At 42.6% G+C, this 14,759-nt stretch overlaps 1 protein-coding gene across 4 annotated transcripts in view; it reads left to right on the top strand.

Annotated features, from left to right (window-relative positions):
- The first annotated feature begins 573 nt into the window (after positions 1-573).
- Positions 574-14,759, top strand: part of LOC112219579 (exportin-7) — a 32,968-nt gene continuing 18,782 nt past the window's right edge. For 2 of the 4 annotated variants that reach the window (XM_024380932.2, XM_024380934.2), the window contains exons 1-15: positions 574-730; positions 6,382-6,528; positions 6,672-6,765; positions 6,852-6,933; positions 7,020-7,104; positions 7,211-7,279; positions 8,196-8,300; positions 8,431-8,596; positions 8,685-8,758; positions 8,838-8,957; positions 9,329-9,475; positions 9,646-9,818; positions 9,902-10,095; positions 10,222-10,327; positions 11,501-11,636. In XM_024380932.2, coding sequence (XP_024236700.1) covers positions 638-730; positions 6,382-6,528; positions 6,672-6,765; positions 6,852-6,933; positions 7,020-7,104; positions 7,211-7,279; positions 8,196-8,300; positions 8,431-8,596; positions 8,685-8,758; positions 8,838-8,957; positions 9,329-9,475; positions 9,646-9,818; positions 9,902-10,095; positions 10,222-10,327; positions 11,501-11,636 — 1,791 coding nt within the window. In that variant the 5' untranslated portion in view covers positions 574-637. The remainder of the gene's footprint in view (positions 731-6,381; positions 6,529-6,671; positions 6,766-6,851; positions 6,934-7,019; positions 7,105-7,210; positions 7,280-8,195; positions 8,301-8,430; positions 8,597-8,684; positions 8,759-8,837; positions 8,958-9,328; positions 9,476-9,645; positions 9,819-9,901; positions 10,096-10,221; positions 10,328-11,500; positions 11,637-14,759) is intronic. The other 2 variants (XM_024380933.2, XM_024380935.2) reach the window with 1 other exon arrangement.

The raw sequence follows: 14,759 nt of genomic DNA on the forward strand, positions 1-14,759 counted from the left end.
GATCATGTAAAAGTGTAACAGAGGTGATTGACTTGAGTAACTTTAGCTGAGACCTGATGACTTGTTTTGGCTCCCCAATGGTTCACTGAGCGATTGCACAGGTTTTGGTATAGGGGGTTATGTGCTTTTTTTGGAACCTGGAGACCCAAGTTCAAATCCTGTCAGTCACATTGGGCCTGTAACTCAGCTGGATATCTGCAAGAATAATTAGGTCAAAATGTGGTGTAGTGTACAAGTAGTTTGAAACCAGCCTTCCATGATGTGTGACCACATGAGACCTTTAGACTTATGTTGGCCCATCTAGACTGTGAAACAAAGCATTATTAAAGGAAGCAAAGGTTTACAACATGTATGTCCCCAATCCCCAAAGCAGACACGTAGGACTGGAAGACTACATATTTAACCGTATTTAACTACTGTTTAGCATGCAGTGCCACACTCATAAACCTTTCTATAGTGTTTGATTAAACTAATTTCAGAACAGAAAATAACGCAATTAAGCAGTTTCCCTTTAAGAGCGAGGTAAACAAAGAGCGGGGTTTGCTTTATGTGAGCGGTATTTTATTTTACGGATTTTAAAATTCTGTAAAGTTGCACCGGGCAACTTTCGTAACGATTGCGCGACTCGCGAGCGTAAATGCTTACTGAATGTGAAAATCTGCGCGCATGCACTTTGTTAGGGGGAGTGAGAGAGGAGCATGAATGGAGCAAAATGGCGGATCATGTGCAGGTAACCACAGCTTTATGTTTTTGTAGTATATAAATCCACAATAACTATTTGAATGAGCTATAATATATATTTTGATACGTTATTTGATATATAGAGTGAATGCATCCATTAAGCAGTCGCCGTACAGGTTGTGTGGGATATATGTATAGGATGCGGGCTGCAGTGTTGACTTGTGGCCTGTCATCGTGTAACGTTAACTTTCGCCGTTTAGCTAGCTAACTACCTAGAGATGCGGACAGAACACATTTTTGTTTATGAAAGAGGATGGTTTCAACTGGGCGATTGTATCGCTTGTACCGGCTAGTTATTGTGTTTTATCTATTGCCTATTTAAGGAAGTAACGCCAAACAAACCCTTCAACAGATATGTCCAATGGGTAGGCCTATCTGCCAGCTAGGAGAAGATGGAGGGGGCTAACTTGCTACAGTAACGCTAGCTAAGTTGTTAGCTAGCACTAATTGGTTAGCAACTCAAGACCGCATTCGCCGCTCTGAACTAAAATGTATCTAATGTGCAAATGTAATTGTTGGATTGTGATTGGCTTGCTTGGTCAGACCTCAATGTTGTGCTATTGGTTAGCGAAGGAGTTGGCTGTTGCTAGCTTACAAGCAGCACAATACATTTCTCCCGCGCTACCCCTTTCGAAATATCATTGAGTTTTTACACGCTGTGAGCAGCAATGTCGCTAGCTCGACAGCTCGTGCATCGTTGTTATTTGGCTACTTAAACCACACCGTGCACATTATGCAACCAGAACAATGTTCCATTGCGAAACTGACACGCATAGTTAGCTAGCATAGCATTAGCAAATCAACTAACGTTAACGTTAGCCAGCTTTCCAGCCAATTCTACATAGCCAGCATTCCAGCTACAAGCTAGCTATGTCGAGCTGTCATGTGGGCACCTTGTACCATTGACATTAGGTAGCACTTACAGCTGTCACCTCAAGCAATGAATACATAAACTATATTGAAAAATGTTTACCTGTAAATGTACAGCATTATACTGGTACCGGAGTTGCCAGCTTAATAGGTAGCCTGGTGGTTAGAGCGTTGGGCCAGTTGCCCGAAAGGTTGCTGGATCGAATCCCCGAGCTGACAAGGTACACATCTGTCGTTCTGCCCCTGAAGAAGGCAGTTAACCCACTGTTCCTAGGCCGTCATTGTAAATAAGAATTTGTTCTTAGCTGATTTGTCTAGTTAAATAAAATAAAATAAATTCTCAACCCTGCTGTGCATTTAGAGATGCTGTAATATTTTACAGTAAAAAAAAATAGTACTATGAAATGTATTACATCTTTGCTGTAAATGAAAATGACAGTATTAAACTGGAAAATCTGAAAATCTGGTGTCTTAATCTAAATATAAGACAAACAATACATTTGTACATGCATTTATTCAAATTGGTAACAGCAAAAGAAGTAACAACAGTTAACACATTTAACCAAATAGGAGCATCATTACCACACTAATTAAAAAATTATATTTGGGGTGTGCTGTGGAGGGAGAGACAGAGTTACAATTGGGATTGGGTACAATCCTAGATCTATCAGAGGCAACTCTATTTGGGGTAAGGGGCAGAGGCAGTGAAACCCACAACGGGACCATTTGGACAGAAGCGAGAAGTCTGCGAAGTGTCAGGTGTTCCTCATGGGGCTCCGGAACAATCATCCTCAGTTTGGATTTGTCAGCTCTTCTCACCCCTAGGACAAGCATAGAAAAATAAATCAATTGAATGACAGCACTGTGGGTTAAAAGACCGATGACAAGGGACATGTCAAGTTGTGTGTGTACATGTACCTCACCAGAGGTCTTCATTCAAACTCTGTGAGCTCTTGGAAGAATGGGGCAAAGTAGTGGTTGAGAACAGGTTGAGTTCCATCTTCAGTGTTCATCTTGGGTTGATTTGAACCTACAGCATATATCCAATATAGTTTATGAAATCAATTGAGGCATTGAACAAATTAAAATAAGACGGCTAGATAAAACATTGCTATAGCCTACACCAAGGCTCTCCAACCTTGTTCCTGGAGAGCTATTCTCCTGTAGTTTTTTTTCTATCCAACCCCAGTTGTAACTAACTTGATGCAGCTGATCAACCAGCTAATTATTCAAATCAGATGCCAGGGTTTCTGTTAGCTGGGAAATGCCTGCTTTTGACCTATTCATTATTTTTTTATTTTTTTATTAAATGAAAAGTTGGTAAATAAAATTTCCTGCCAAATTGTCTGGGAGATGGAAATACCAGTTGTGCTCCAAAATTGGCAAAGATTTTGTTGATTATCCCTGTTTCCAGTGTACCTGCTGAGAGGGGATTCTTTCTCCAAAACAGAGTAAACACCAGAGACAGAGTCAAGATCACACCTTCTTGAGGACTTAGTAACAAGGTTGCAAGCTTCCCAACAGCAGCGACTACCTTTGAGCAGGCCAAGGCCCGCCGCAAACGCAAGTAAATTAGAGGCAAATGATTGTGTTGGTCAGGCCTGGTCCTAGCTGTTCTGCATATGCTGCCCCTGTGTCATGTATAGTATAAAGATTTGGAATGGCTTGAGTAGAGTGATGATGTGTATCATGCGCAATTGGTTCATTTTAGTTGCGCTTATTCAGTAGCGCAACTTGTAAACGAAACATCATTGCCAACTATTCACATCGGTGAGTTCGTTTTGCAGCCAACTGCCTTTAGTAGGAAACAGAGTTATCAGTAAGCCATTTATATCACACATGACACGAGTCAAGACCCCACAATGGTTTAAATTACAATAGATTTAACATCACCCAGTAGAAGTGTAAAAAGAGGTATCATTTGAGCTTTGGAAACAAGTGCTTTCATAAATACATGGCTCTGTCTTTGTTTCACATGAGCATTGTAAAATAAGTTTTCTTTCAATGTACCAGTCTTAACAAATTATGTTTATTTACAATTCGAATTTGTTTGTCCAACATCAGTTTTATAATTTTTTTCAATTCGTGACTGTCTGGAGTGGCCTCCTTCCACTGCTGTGGTGCTGAATCGCAGCGGGAGTGGGGCGGGACAGCCCAGGTGTTACTAGAGAGCCATGTTTTTGTTATTTATTAGGCCTAATTAAAATGTTCATGCCTAGGCTAAATGAAATTGGAGAGGCCTAGATTGTATTTGAAAACGTGTTTTGTTATTTATTAATTAAAATGTTCATACAAATAGCCTATAGGTCATTTGGAAATTATATTTTGACATTGTTTTATTACTGTGTAGGCAACTTGTTCTTCAAGGCTAAGTGTTATAAATTTATATTAGTTTATGATTTATAGCAGGGACGAAGACACAACGGACAATGTTAGGTTTTATTGAAAAGCACGTCATGTTGGCATACTTAATAAAAACTTTACAGGCTAATTTCTATTAAGATGAATTGCAATAATCTGAATGTGATTTTGAGCACTGTGTGTGGATGCCCTAAGGCATTACCCACCCAATGCATATGGATGTCTGGTAAGTTTCTCAAATGTCCAGTAAATTGAAATCTTGCCAATCACTTTGTCCAGCGCCAAATTTTCCTAAGCGAACCCTGTCAGGTGCGCTAGATTAGGGCTGTAATGAAAACCTACTGGACGGTAGCTCTCCAGGAACAGGGTTGGAAGCCCTGGCCTACACAATACCACTGATTTATTTTTTACCAGACTCACAACCTTTTTTTTCTTCTTTCTGTGCCACTGAATGTTTGCGTACTACTGGTAAAGTGAACAGGTTTAGCTAATACTGTAACATTATGGAACAATGTTTAAATTAAACAAATGGTTAGTGGGGAGAGGCTATACAGACACTCCTGGTCTGCAAACGGTTATGTATCTGACCTCAAGTGTGTTCTTTATTGCATTCAGAAGCTGTTGTACAGCGAGGCCTATCATCATCACAACATTTATTTTTGGGTGATGTTTTCCTAGGTTGTACGTCAATATTTTGCCGAGCAATTTAGTGAAGACCGAAATGGCTTGTGGCAACGTTAGCCAGCTAGCTAGCTAGTTCGGTTAGGTTAGAAAACATGCAGTAATTCAAAGTTGGCTAGCAATAAAGATACTTATAAGCAAGTCAATCCAGCAGCTGCTGAAAATGTTATTCCACTTCACACCCACTTTACTAAAATAGTCTGAGCTTCATGTCTCACCCGACAGCATGAGATTGTTGCCTGGAACAGATCATTTTAATCTACAGTAGGCATAAGCTATTACTGAAAATAAATACATTATGCTGAAGTATTTTTTTACCAGAGGCTTCCAATTAGTTAAGTATTTTTCATAATTTTACCCACAAGGGAGTCAGTGTTTAATGCTGTAAAACACATTTACTGTGCTTTCTATGGTGTTTCTGTTGAAATGACAAAGTCTTTGTGTATATCTGCCTCATGCTGTCCATAGATCCTTTTTGTGTTTGTAGTGACCTCAAGCTGTCGGTGACTACTTAACTTAGCCAGCTACACTGCTGATGCAACAGTATCTGGCTAATCATTTTGTTGATAGCTAAGTCGGCCATGTAGCTATGTAGCAACACCTATGTGTTGATTAAATTGTCTTCACCCCTCCCATGTTAATTCTGTGCATAGAAATGCACAATTTAGAGATCTGCAGTGTCAGTATTTAGGTAACTTTAGCTTAGCGGGCTCGTGAGAGACCCGGATAGATAGCTTATCAATAATTACTGCAGGTGCATTCGCACTGAGGGATGCGCTTTCTGGTCAGGATGCGCTTTCTGGTCAGGATGCCTGACCGTGCGATGTAACAGTCTCTTATTGCGAAGTCATCATGCACGACACACACACACTGCACGCTCTAGACACGCACATTCTATTTTGGCCTGCTCAAACCTTTAGATCTTGACACTGTTCTCAGGAACCTGGTATGACATGCTCTAGGTAGCCCACATCCTTAGCCAGCTATGGACTACACAGCATCATGACTGTGTATTCATAGGAGCCATATTAGTGTGTGTGTGTCAACAGTAGTGATGGGGGTATTGAGCTCTTATCTATGCGTGGCAGTCCTCTTCTCACCAGCCATGTGGCTCCCACCCTATCTATACTAGTACATACTGTACTATATCAGCAGCTAGCGTCACACTATCTGTGGGATTCTGCTGACTAGTCCTTGAAACAATATGGTGTCGGTCAGGCTAGCTGGGAGGTGCGTGATTAGGTAAATAGTTCTTTACAACAATGGTGTTACTGACGGTAGCTGAGGTGAATAGTCGGCAGCAGTGTTACTGGTGGATTTAGTGTCAGTTAGGTGGATGGGTTTAGTTGGTATGTTAGTAAGTTAACTAACCATTACCCCAGTACAACACACTATCTGGTGACTAGTCCCATCCAGCCCCTTTAACCACTACTACACCCGTCTCTGTCTGTCTCGCCCCTGTGTTTCTATCTAACTAGGGGCACGTTCAATAGGGTGCTGCTGAATGTTTATTTTGGTTAACTTTCTCCTTGTTGTAGAAATGAGAGCGAGGCATGTCTGTTGTGTAAAATGGGCTGTGGTCTTGTCTTATTTCTGTCTGAACGCTCTACATCGTTGTGCCGTACTGAACACAGCCTAATACACCTATACACCCGTCTCCTGGCGGTTGACACGGAACGCTTTTAGTGCTCTACTCACTTCATGTCTCTCTCTCATGTGTGTGTGTAGAGCCTAGCCCAGTTAGAGATCCTATGTAAGCAGCTGTACGAGACAACAGAGACGGGGGTGAGGCTGCAGGCAGAGAAAGCCCTGGTGGAGTTCACTAACAGCCCCGACTGTCTCAGCAAGTGTCAGCTACTACTGGAGAGAGGCAGCGTGAGTAGTATACACACACACACTGACGCTATATCAATAAACTGTTGATATTACATTATTACTTGATCAAAAAAAGCTCCGCTGATGTTGCGGTGTCTCCTGTTTATGCCTGTATCCCCATATTCCCCTCTTTCTCTCTCCAGTCTTCCTACTCTCAACTCCTTGCAGCTACCTGTCTGTCTAAACTGGTATCGCGTACAAGCAACCCTCTTCCTTTGGAGCATCGCATTGACATCCGTAAGACTCAGTCACACACATCCCACCAGTCTATATTCATGCTCCACAAGTCAGTCCATAAGGCTCATATCTGTGTGTGTGTGCAGGGAACTATGTGCTAAACTATCTGGCGACGCGGCCGAAGTTGGCCGAGTTTGTTACCCAGGCTCTGATCCAGCTGTACTCCAGGTAAACGTCTCTTTGCTGTCCTCTCTCCTCCTCCTCATCCGTCTCTCCTCCATGTGAGTAATTCTCTCCGTGTTTGTCTCCTCCAGGATCACCAAGCTTGGCTGGTTCGACTGTCAGAAAGACGACTATGTCTTCAGAAACGTAATCGCGGACGTCACACGCTTCCTACAGGTACAACCGTGTGTCGCCAATAGAATGTGTTTTAAGCCAATAGAATGTGTTTTCTTGAAACAGGAAGTGAGCTGATCGAATCTGCCTGTATCTGTCTGTCTGTCAGCAGGACAGTGTAGAACACTGCATCATAGGCGTCACCATCCTATCCCAACTGACCAATGAGATCAACCAGGTACACTACCTCTCCCTCTTTCCTCTCCTCCACACCTCTCTAGCGTAGCACCTCGTGTTATTGGCATATTCAACAGCGTTTAAGAAATCTATTAACACTGTTGAAGGTGTCTTGTGATCAAGCCATTTAATGTTTTGTGATCATTGGTCTAGTAAAAATGTTAGCTAACAGGTTAGCAATTAGCTAAAAAAAGAATACATCCTGTATTATCGGCATGCAGTCCCCAGTTATTGGCCACCGTACTATTTTGTTAAATTACAAGATCTGTCTGTTTTTAATTTAGTTTTAAAAAAGAGACACCAACCTCGTATCTGAAGTGTTTACTAGATAGTTGGCTAGCCTTCCAGTAAAAAAAACAATGGCTTGCCTGTCAACTTTCCATTGCCCGGTGTGCCCTCCTGTAGACTCTTAATGGTTCTTCAACGCCGTCTTCAGTGTTTTACACATTCATCTTATGTTTTGAGAAAGTAGATAACGGATTAATATTCACATATACATGAGCATGAATAATTTAGGTAAAAGTTTGATATTAAATGTGTGGTCTGTCGCGCAGTCGAATTTGACAATATACAGCGTGTCCCACAAAATTTGACTTTTTTTTTGTTTGTTGTTGAAAACTCTCAAAACCTAACTTGCATAAACTGCAATGGAAATCGGTGGTCAGCTAGCTAGAAGGGTGTCTTCAGTCGCAAAACGCACTGTTATGTTCCAGGCCGTTTAAATGTTGAGCTCGAGGTGATTTTAATCCTCCAACCGCTAGAGAGTGTCCGATGTTAGGGGGTGTCCGATGTTGGGGGAAAATGAGCTACTCTTATTTCCCCTTCTTTCCTCTCATTTAAAGTGGTGGTGTTGTATGTGTTTTTGAAAGTGTGTGTGTGAGTGTGTGTGTGAGTTAAATCTGTGTTTGCGTGTACAGGCAGACACCAGCCACCCACTGACCAAACACAGGAAGATTGCGTCGTCGTTCAGAGACTCGTCCCTCTTCGACATATTCACCCTGTCCTGCAATCTCCTCAAACAGGTGTGTGTTTAGTGGTGGTGGCAGTAGCAATAGTCGTAGTAGCAGCAGCAGCAGCTTGTGTGTTAGAGATTGTAGTAACGTATTGACATTTCCAGTCATTCTTGTGACCTGTGTACATGTGTGTGTGTAGGCGTCGGGTAAGAACCTGAACCTGAATGATGAGAGTCAGCATGGTCTGCTGATGCAGCTGCTGAAGCTCAGCCACAACTGTCTGAACTATGACTTCATCGGAACGTCCACAGACGAGTCCTCTGATGACCTCTGCACTGTTCAGATCCCCACCTCTTGGAGATCAGGTGACACCTTCTGACAATTCTGTAAAATAGCTGGGCTGTGCCACCCATTACTGTGTAGTAACCTAACTGGTCTCTCTTTCTCTCGCAGCGTTTTTGGATTCCTCCACTCTCCAGCTCTTTTTTGATTTGTATCATTCCATCCCTCCCTCCCTGTCCCCGTTGGTGAGTAAAGCTGAACGTGTGTCTGGTATATTCACTTCAGAGCATAATGGATGTAGTGTTTAATTGTGTGTGTGTGTAGGTGTTGTCGTGTCTAGTCCAGATAGCGTCGGTGCGGAGGTCTCTGTTCAACAACGCAGAGCGAGCCAAGTTCCTCTCTCACCTGGTGGACGGAGTCAAGAGGATACTAGAGAACCCGCAGGTATTACACACACACACTGTTGCGTGTTACATGTAAAACATTTGTTTTTGTTTTTTTACCTTTATTTAACTAGACAAGTCAGTAAAGAACAAATTCTTATTTTCAATGACGGCCTAGGAACAGTGGGCTTAACTGCCTTGTTCAGGGGCAGAACGACATATTTTTACCATGTCAGCTTGGGGATTCGGTCTTGCAACCTTTCAGTTACTTGTCCAACGCTCTAACCACTAGGCTACATGCCCCTGTGCTGTGTGAAATGATGTTCTCCCTTCAGATCCATCCTTGCTTTTTGGGTTCTTTTTCTTGCTGACCCATATCTCTCTGATACCACATCGTGTGCCTCAACCAGAGCCGCTGTGCTTGTATTCCAGAGCCTGTCAGACCCTAACAACTACCATGAGTTTTGTCGTCTGTTGGCACGGCTGAAGAGTAACTACCAGCTAGGAGAGCTGGTCAAAGTAGAAAACTACCCAGAAGTCATCAGGCTTATAGCCAACTTTACTGTCACCAGTTTACAGGTACTGTGTGTGTGAGCTCCTATGCCTTAGTCATGTCACTTGTGCGTGGGGTGGGATGGTATGTTAGATGCAAGCGTTAATGTTCTGCTGAAACCTTTTTCCTCCTTATTGATGTATCAGAAAAAGATTGTCGTTGTTGTATGTTAACCTTTTTATATTGTGTGTTTCAGCACTGGGAGTTTGCGCCTAACTCTGTCCACTACCTGTTGAGCCTGTGGCAGCGCCTGGCAGCGTCGGTCCCTTACGTTAAAGCCACCGAGCCTCACCTGCTAGAGACATACACACCTGAAGTCACCAAGGCCTACATCACCTCCCGCCTCGAGTCTGTCTGTATCATCCTCAGGTAACTGTCTCAAACTCACAGGTCAAATTGTGGAACTTTGAAACCATTTTCATGTGTGTGTGTGTGTGTGTGTGTGTGTGTAGGGATGGGCTTGAGGACCCTCTAGATGACGCAGGTTTAGTCCAGCAGCAGTTAGACCAGCTCTCCACCATCGGTCGCTGTGAATACGAGAAGACCTGTGCCCTATTGGTCCAGCTCTTTGACCAATCAGCACAGACCTACCAGGAACTACTGCAGTCTACCAACTCTAGTACCATCGACATCACTGTCCAGGAGGGTGAGTCTCTCTCCCTCTCAATCAATCAAAGAAATATGTGACAAAATAGCGCTTTAAACAAACATGTTTTTGTTACCAGGCAGGTTGTTGTTGTTGTTGTTGGTGTATATAATTATATCTCTACAGGAAGGTTAACATGGTTGGTGTATATAATCGGGGCGGTCATTGGAGGAAGAGTGTCCTTCGCCTCCACAGATGAACAAGATGCCATGGACGGAGAACTAGTCTGCCGGTATGTCCGCACACATGCAACCTCACCCTAACCAATACCGCCACCTACATGTCCTATTGGAAATATTTGTCTGGATTAGGGCTGACCCCATTTAGTCCACTGGTCCATTGATTGGTCGATAGGCTGTAAAAAATGTTGCAACACTAATAAATCAAATATTATTTTATAACATGCACTTTCTCCCACATTGGATACAGTCGTTGTCAACGGTTCTGAAACATTGTCTTTAGTGCACTGTAGAATTGGCTCTTTTCCCTATGTTGCTATGTGCATAATATATGGGGATTGAGGACATTGCGGCGGAGGCAGCAGACGAGGAAACAGCCCTTGCCTAATTGTCTAAGAAAATTGGGTCTATAATCAATAGCCTAACTGTTAAATGTGCTTAATAGCTTACTGATTCCGTGTGCACCAAGCCTCATGCAACGACAAAATGTTGCATAAAGCAATTTCACAGCAATTTCTTTACGCTTTTCATTGCTTTAATAAAGGCTTCACACTTTATTTTTCATTAGAATAGACTGGTATTTTTGTTCCAACGGACACTTTGTTTACACTTCTAAATGGTCAGAAAAAATGATATTGTAATCTAACAGCAGTGTTCTGAGTTTGTTTATGTGATGGGCTATAGGTCAGGCCATATTGGTCGGATGCGATGCTTACATGTTTCACGTAAGAGAGCAAGGGTTGAGGGAATTAGGGAATGTTTTTCCTAAACAATTTAGGGATTTCGGTAACCAAAACTTTTCAGTTAGAAACAAGTAAAACAACGAAATGGCTGTAATGATGGTGCAGCATCAGCACGGACAGCGCAATAAACAGTTGCTGTGGTACCTTTTCGCTGCAGTAGGGAGGAGAGCGAGACAACGTGCGCCAGTCGCACAGGCACTCACTGTCATTTAAAAAAAAAAAGTGTGACCATCGGGCTCTTTTGAGTTTTCTGTATCGTAATCATGTAATCAAACAGTGTGCTTAAAGCATCGGACAAGCTCATTGCATATGTAATTTTTATTCAAACACATAGGAGGGTGTGTCTGTCAATAAATGGAAAGAAACATTTCGATCAGTGGAAAGAACAGGACTGCTCTCGGTCGAAGATTTGTTGTTGTCTGGGACAGCCCTGCTATGGATGCTGAAGCAGATGAATTGATCAGTGTGTGTGTGTCGTCTCAGGGTGCTCCAGCTGATGAACCTAACAGACTCGCGGCTGGCCCAGGCGGGTAACGAGCGGTTGGAGTTGGCCATGCTCAGCTTCTTCGAACAGTTCAGGAAAATCTACATCGGAGACCAGGTGCAAAAGTCCTCCAAGGTAAGTACTATTACCACACACATACTGTTATGCTTCAGACCTGAAATGTGATCTAATGTTGAGATGATCCACAGCAAATGTTGTGTCTAGGACAATTTCCCCCACCAAGGACAATGCTAGGCTTGAGCGGTATACCGTATACCAGGGTGTTTGGAAAAAGCCACAGGATGGTTTTTCTTTGCAGTTTTTCAATACACTTGAATAGTTGGAGCTACTTTTTAAGTGAATGCCTTCAGTCAACTTGTGCAATACGTTTGGAGATTAAGCCGATTGCGTTCTTCATTTCGCCTATCACATTATGAAGCTTACCGTAGTTCCCCAGGAAACAGTTGAGCCAGTCACGTGTTAGTACAGTAAATAGCACAATGGGAGAAAGCGAGCTAATGGTGTTCTGTATCTATTGGCAAGTCTCTGTCTGTACAGCGCACATAAGGTGAAGTTAAACATGTATGAAACTACTAAGTGTTTGCCATCAGATATTTTTTAATTGATTGCTTGCCAGAAGTTAGAGCTCTGGATGAGTTGTCTGTACAGCTACCATTTTGTTTTCCTTTGCTCCTTACTAGCGATTCTACTTTTTGTATTTTTTATAAATTATTATTTTTAAAAATCCCCTCTTCTCCCATCTGCTCCGTGTTGTACACATGCTGCCTCCCCTTTGTTCATTTACACAATTTCTCTTGTAAATGGCCACATTCGCCAAAAATGATATTTGGTAGCTACTAGCCATTATTGTATAACTTTATAAGCTGAATTTTCCTGTCTTTGCAATTATTTTATGTTTGTTTTTGCTTGTTAGCATTTAGCTAACAGCATCTGTGATTTCGCTATTTGTTTGTGCTAAATTTGTTAGCATTCTGGTAATGGATGCCCAATGGACTTTTCTTGCATTTTTAGCACCCCCTTGTGTGCTATGCCAGTAATACCATAAATCCCGGGATGAGAGAAGGACGATATGAAAATCTGGATAGCACCCAAGCCTAGACAATACAGTTTATCCTATTAAATGTCTGACTAACTCTGTTAATCTCTTTCCCTCCCTCCCTCTTTCTCTCTCCCTCCCTCTTTTAGACTGTTACTAGTGAGAGTTATGTGTTATATTTTAACTAGCAGCTCTTTTGTCCCAGACTCCATTGTCTGTGGGTGTGTTAGAGCAGACACAGCCTTTCTACAATACAACTTGGGCTGACTGACTGCGTTTTCTTTGTGCTGGGCAGAGGCTGCAAAATGTGAACAGCCCAGATAAGTGGCGACAGTAGAGAGAGCAGCCCCCCCCCCCGCGCTACATGTCTGTTTGGTGTTATAGTAATCCTCTCCTACCCCTTCCTAGTGACATGGTCAGTGTTACTGCTAACATGGCTAGCCAGAAAGAGCCCAATGGAAGTGGGGTGGAGGCAGGGGAGTTCTAGAATAATTTGTATGATGAGGGCTCTGGAATGTCTGATATTTCAAGTTGTGTGAGATGGACCGTATGAGTCTGACCTGTCAGATTAAAGAACAATAAAGACCAGCAGATGATACATGCATACCCCTCTATAATACCCCTCACTCTAATCCCCCTCCCTCCCGCTACTTAGGCAAATCACCCTCAGCTCTGCTCAATTTAACACTCTACCACACACACTACCTCACATTTTCATTTGGCATTTTAAACATTTAGCGACTTAGTTAGAGATTTTATCTGAAGATAGCTAGGTTGGAAAACCACATACAGTGCATTCGGAAAGTATTCAGACCCCTTCCCCTTTTCCACATTTTGTTACGTTACAGCCTTATTCTAAAATGGATCAATCTATACACACTACCCCATAATGACAAAACAGAAATACCTTATTTGCATAAGTCTTAAGAACTTTTTCTATGAGACTGGAAATTGAGCTCAGTTGCATCCTGTTCCCATCATTCTTGAGATGTTTCTACAACTTGATTGGAGTCCACCTGTGTAAATTTCAATTGATTGGACATGATTTGGAAAGGCACACCTGTCTATATAAGGTCCCACAGTTGACAGTGCATGTCAGAGCAAAAACCAAGCCATGAGGTCAAATGAATAGTCCATAGAGCTCCGAGACAGGATTGTGTCAAGGCACAGATGTGGGGAATAAAATGTATGCAGCATTGAAGGTCCTCAAGAACACTTGCCTCCATCATAGTTAAATGGAAGAAGTTTGGAACCAACTCTTCCTAAAGATGTCCGTCCGGCCAAACTGAGCAATCGGGGGAGAAGGGCCTTGGTCAGGGAGGTGACAAAGAACCCGTCACTCTCACAGAGCTTCAGAGTTCCTCTGTGGAGATGGGAGAACCTTCTAGAAGGACAACCATATCTGCACTAATCAGGCCTTTTATATTAGTGGCCAGACGGAAGCCACATAACAGCCCGCTTGGAGTTTTCTAAAAGTAATCTAAAGAACTCTATGAGAAACAAGATTCTCTGGTCTGATTGAACTCTTTGGCCTGAATGCCAAGCGTCACATCTGGAGTAAACCTGCCACCATCCCTACGGTGAAACATGGTGGTGGCAGCATTATGCTGCAGGGATGTTTTTTAGGGACTGGGAGACTAGTCAGGATCAAGGGAAAGATGAACGGAGCAAAGTACAGAGACATCCTTGACGAAAACCTGTTTCCGGACAAGTCTCTGAATCTCGAGTGGCCCAGCCAGAGCCCAGACTTGAACCTGATCGAACATCTCTGGAGAGGCCTGAAAATAGCTGTGCAGCTATCCTCCCCATCCAACTTGACAGCACTTATGAGGATCTGCAGAGAAGAATGGGACAACTCCCCAAATACAGGTGTGCCGAGCTTGTAGCATCAGGTAGCCTAGTGGTTAGAGCATTGGACTAGTAACCGAAAGGTTGCTGGATCGAATCCCCGAGCTGACATGGTAAAAATCTGTCATTATGCCCCTGAACAAGGCAGTTAACCCACTGTTCCTAGGCCATCATTGAAAATAAGAATTTGTTCTTAACTGACTTGCCTAGTTAAATAAAGGTCAAATAAAAAATACCCAAGAAGACTTGGCTGTAATCACTGCCGAAGATGCTTCAACTAAGTAAAGGGTCTGAATACTTATGGAAATGTAATATTATTGTTTTATTTGATATACATTAGAAACAATGTCAAC

This window comes from Oncorhynchus tshawytscha, linkage group LG20 (genome assembly GCF_018296145.1).
Source record: "Oncorhynchus tshawytscha isolate Ot180627B linkage group LG20, Otsh_v2.0, whole genome shotgun sequence".
In the NCBI taxonomy this organism is placed as follows: Eukaryota; Metazoa; Chordata; class Actinopteri; order Salmoniformes; family Salmonidae; genus Oncorhynchus; species Oncorhynchus tshawytscha.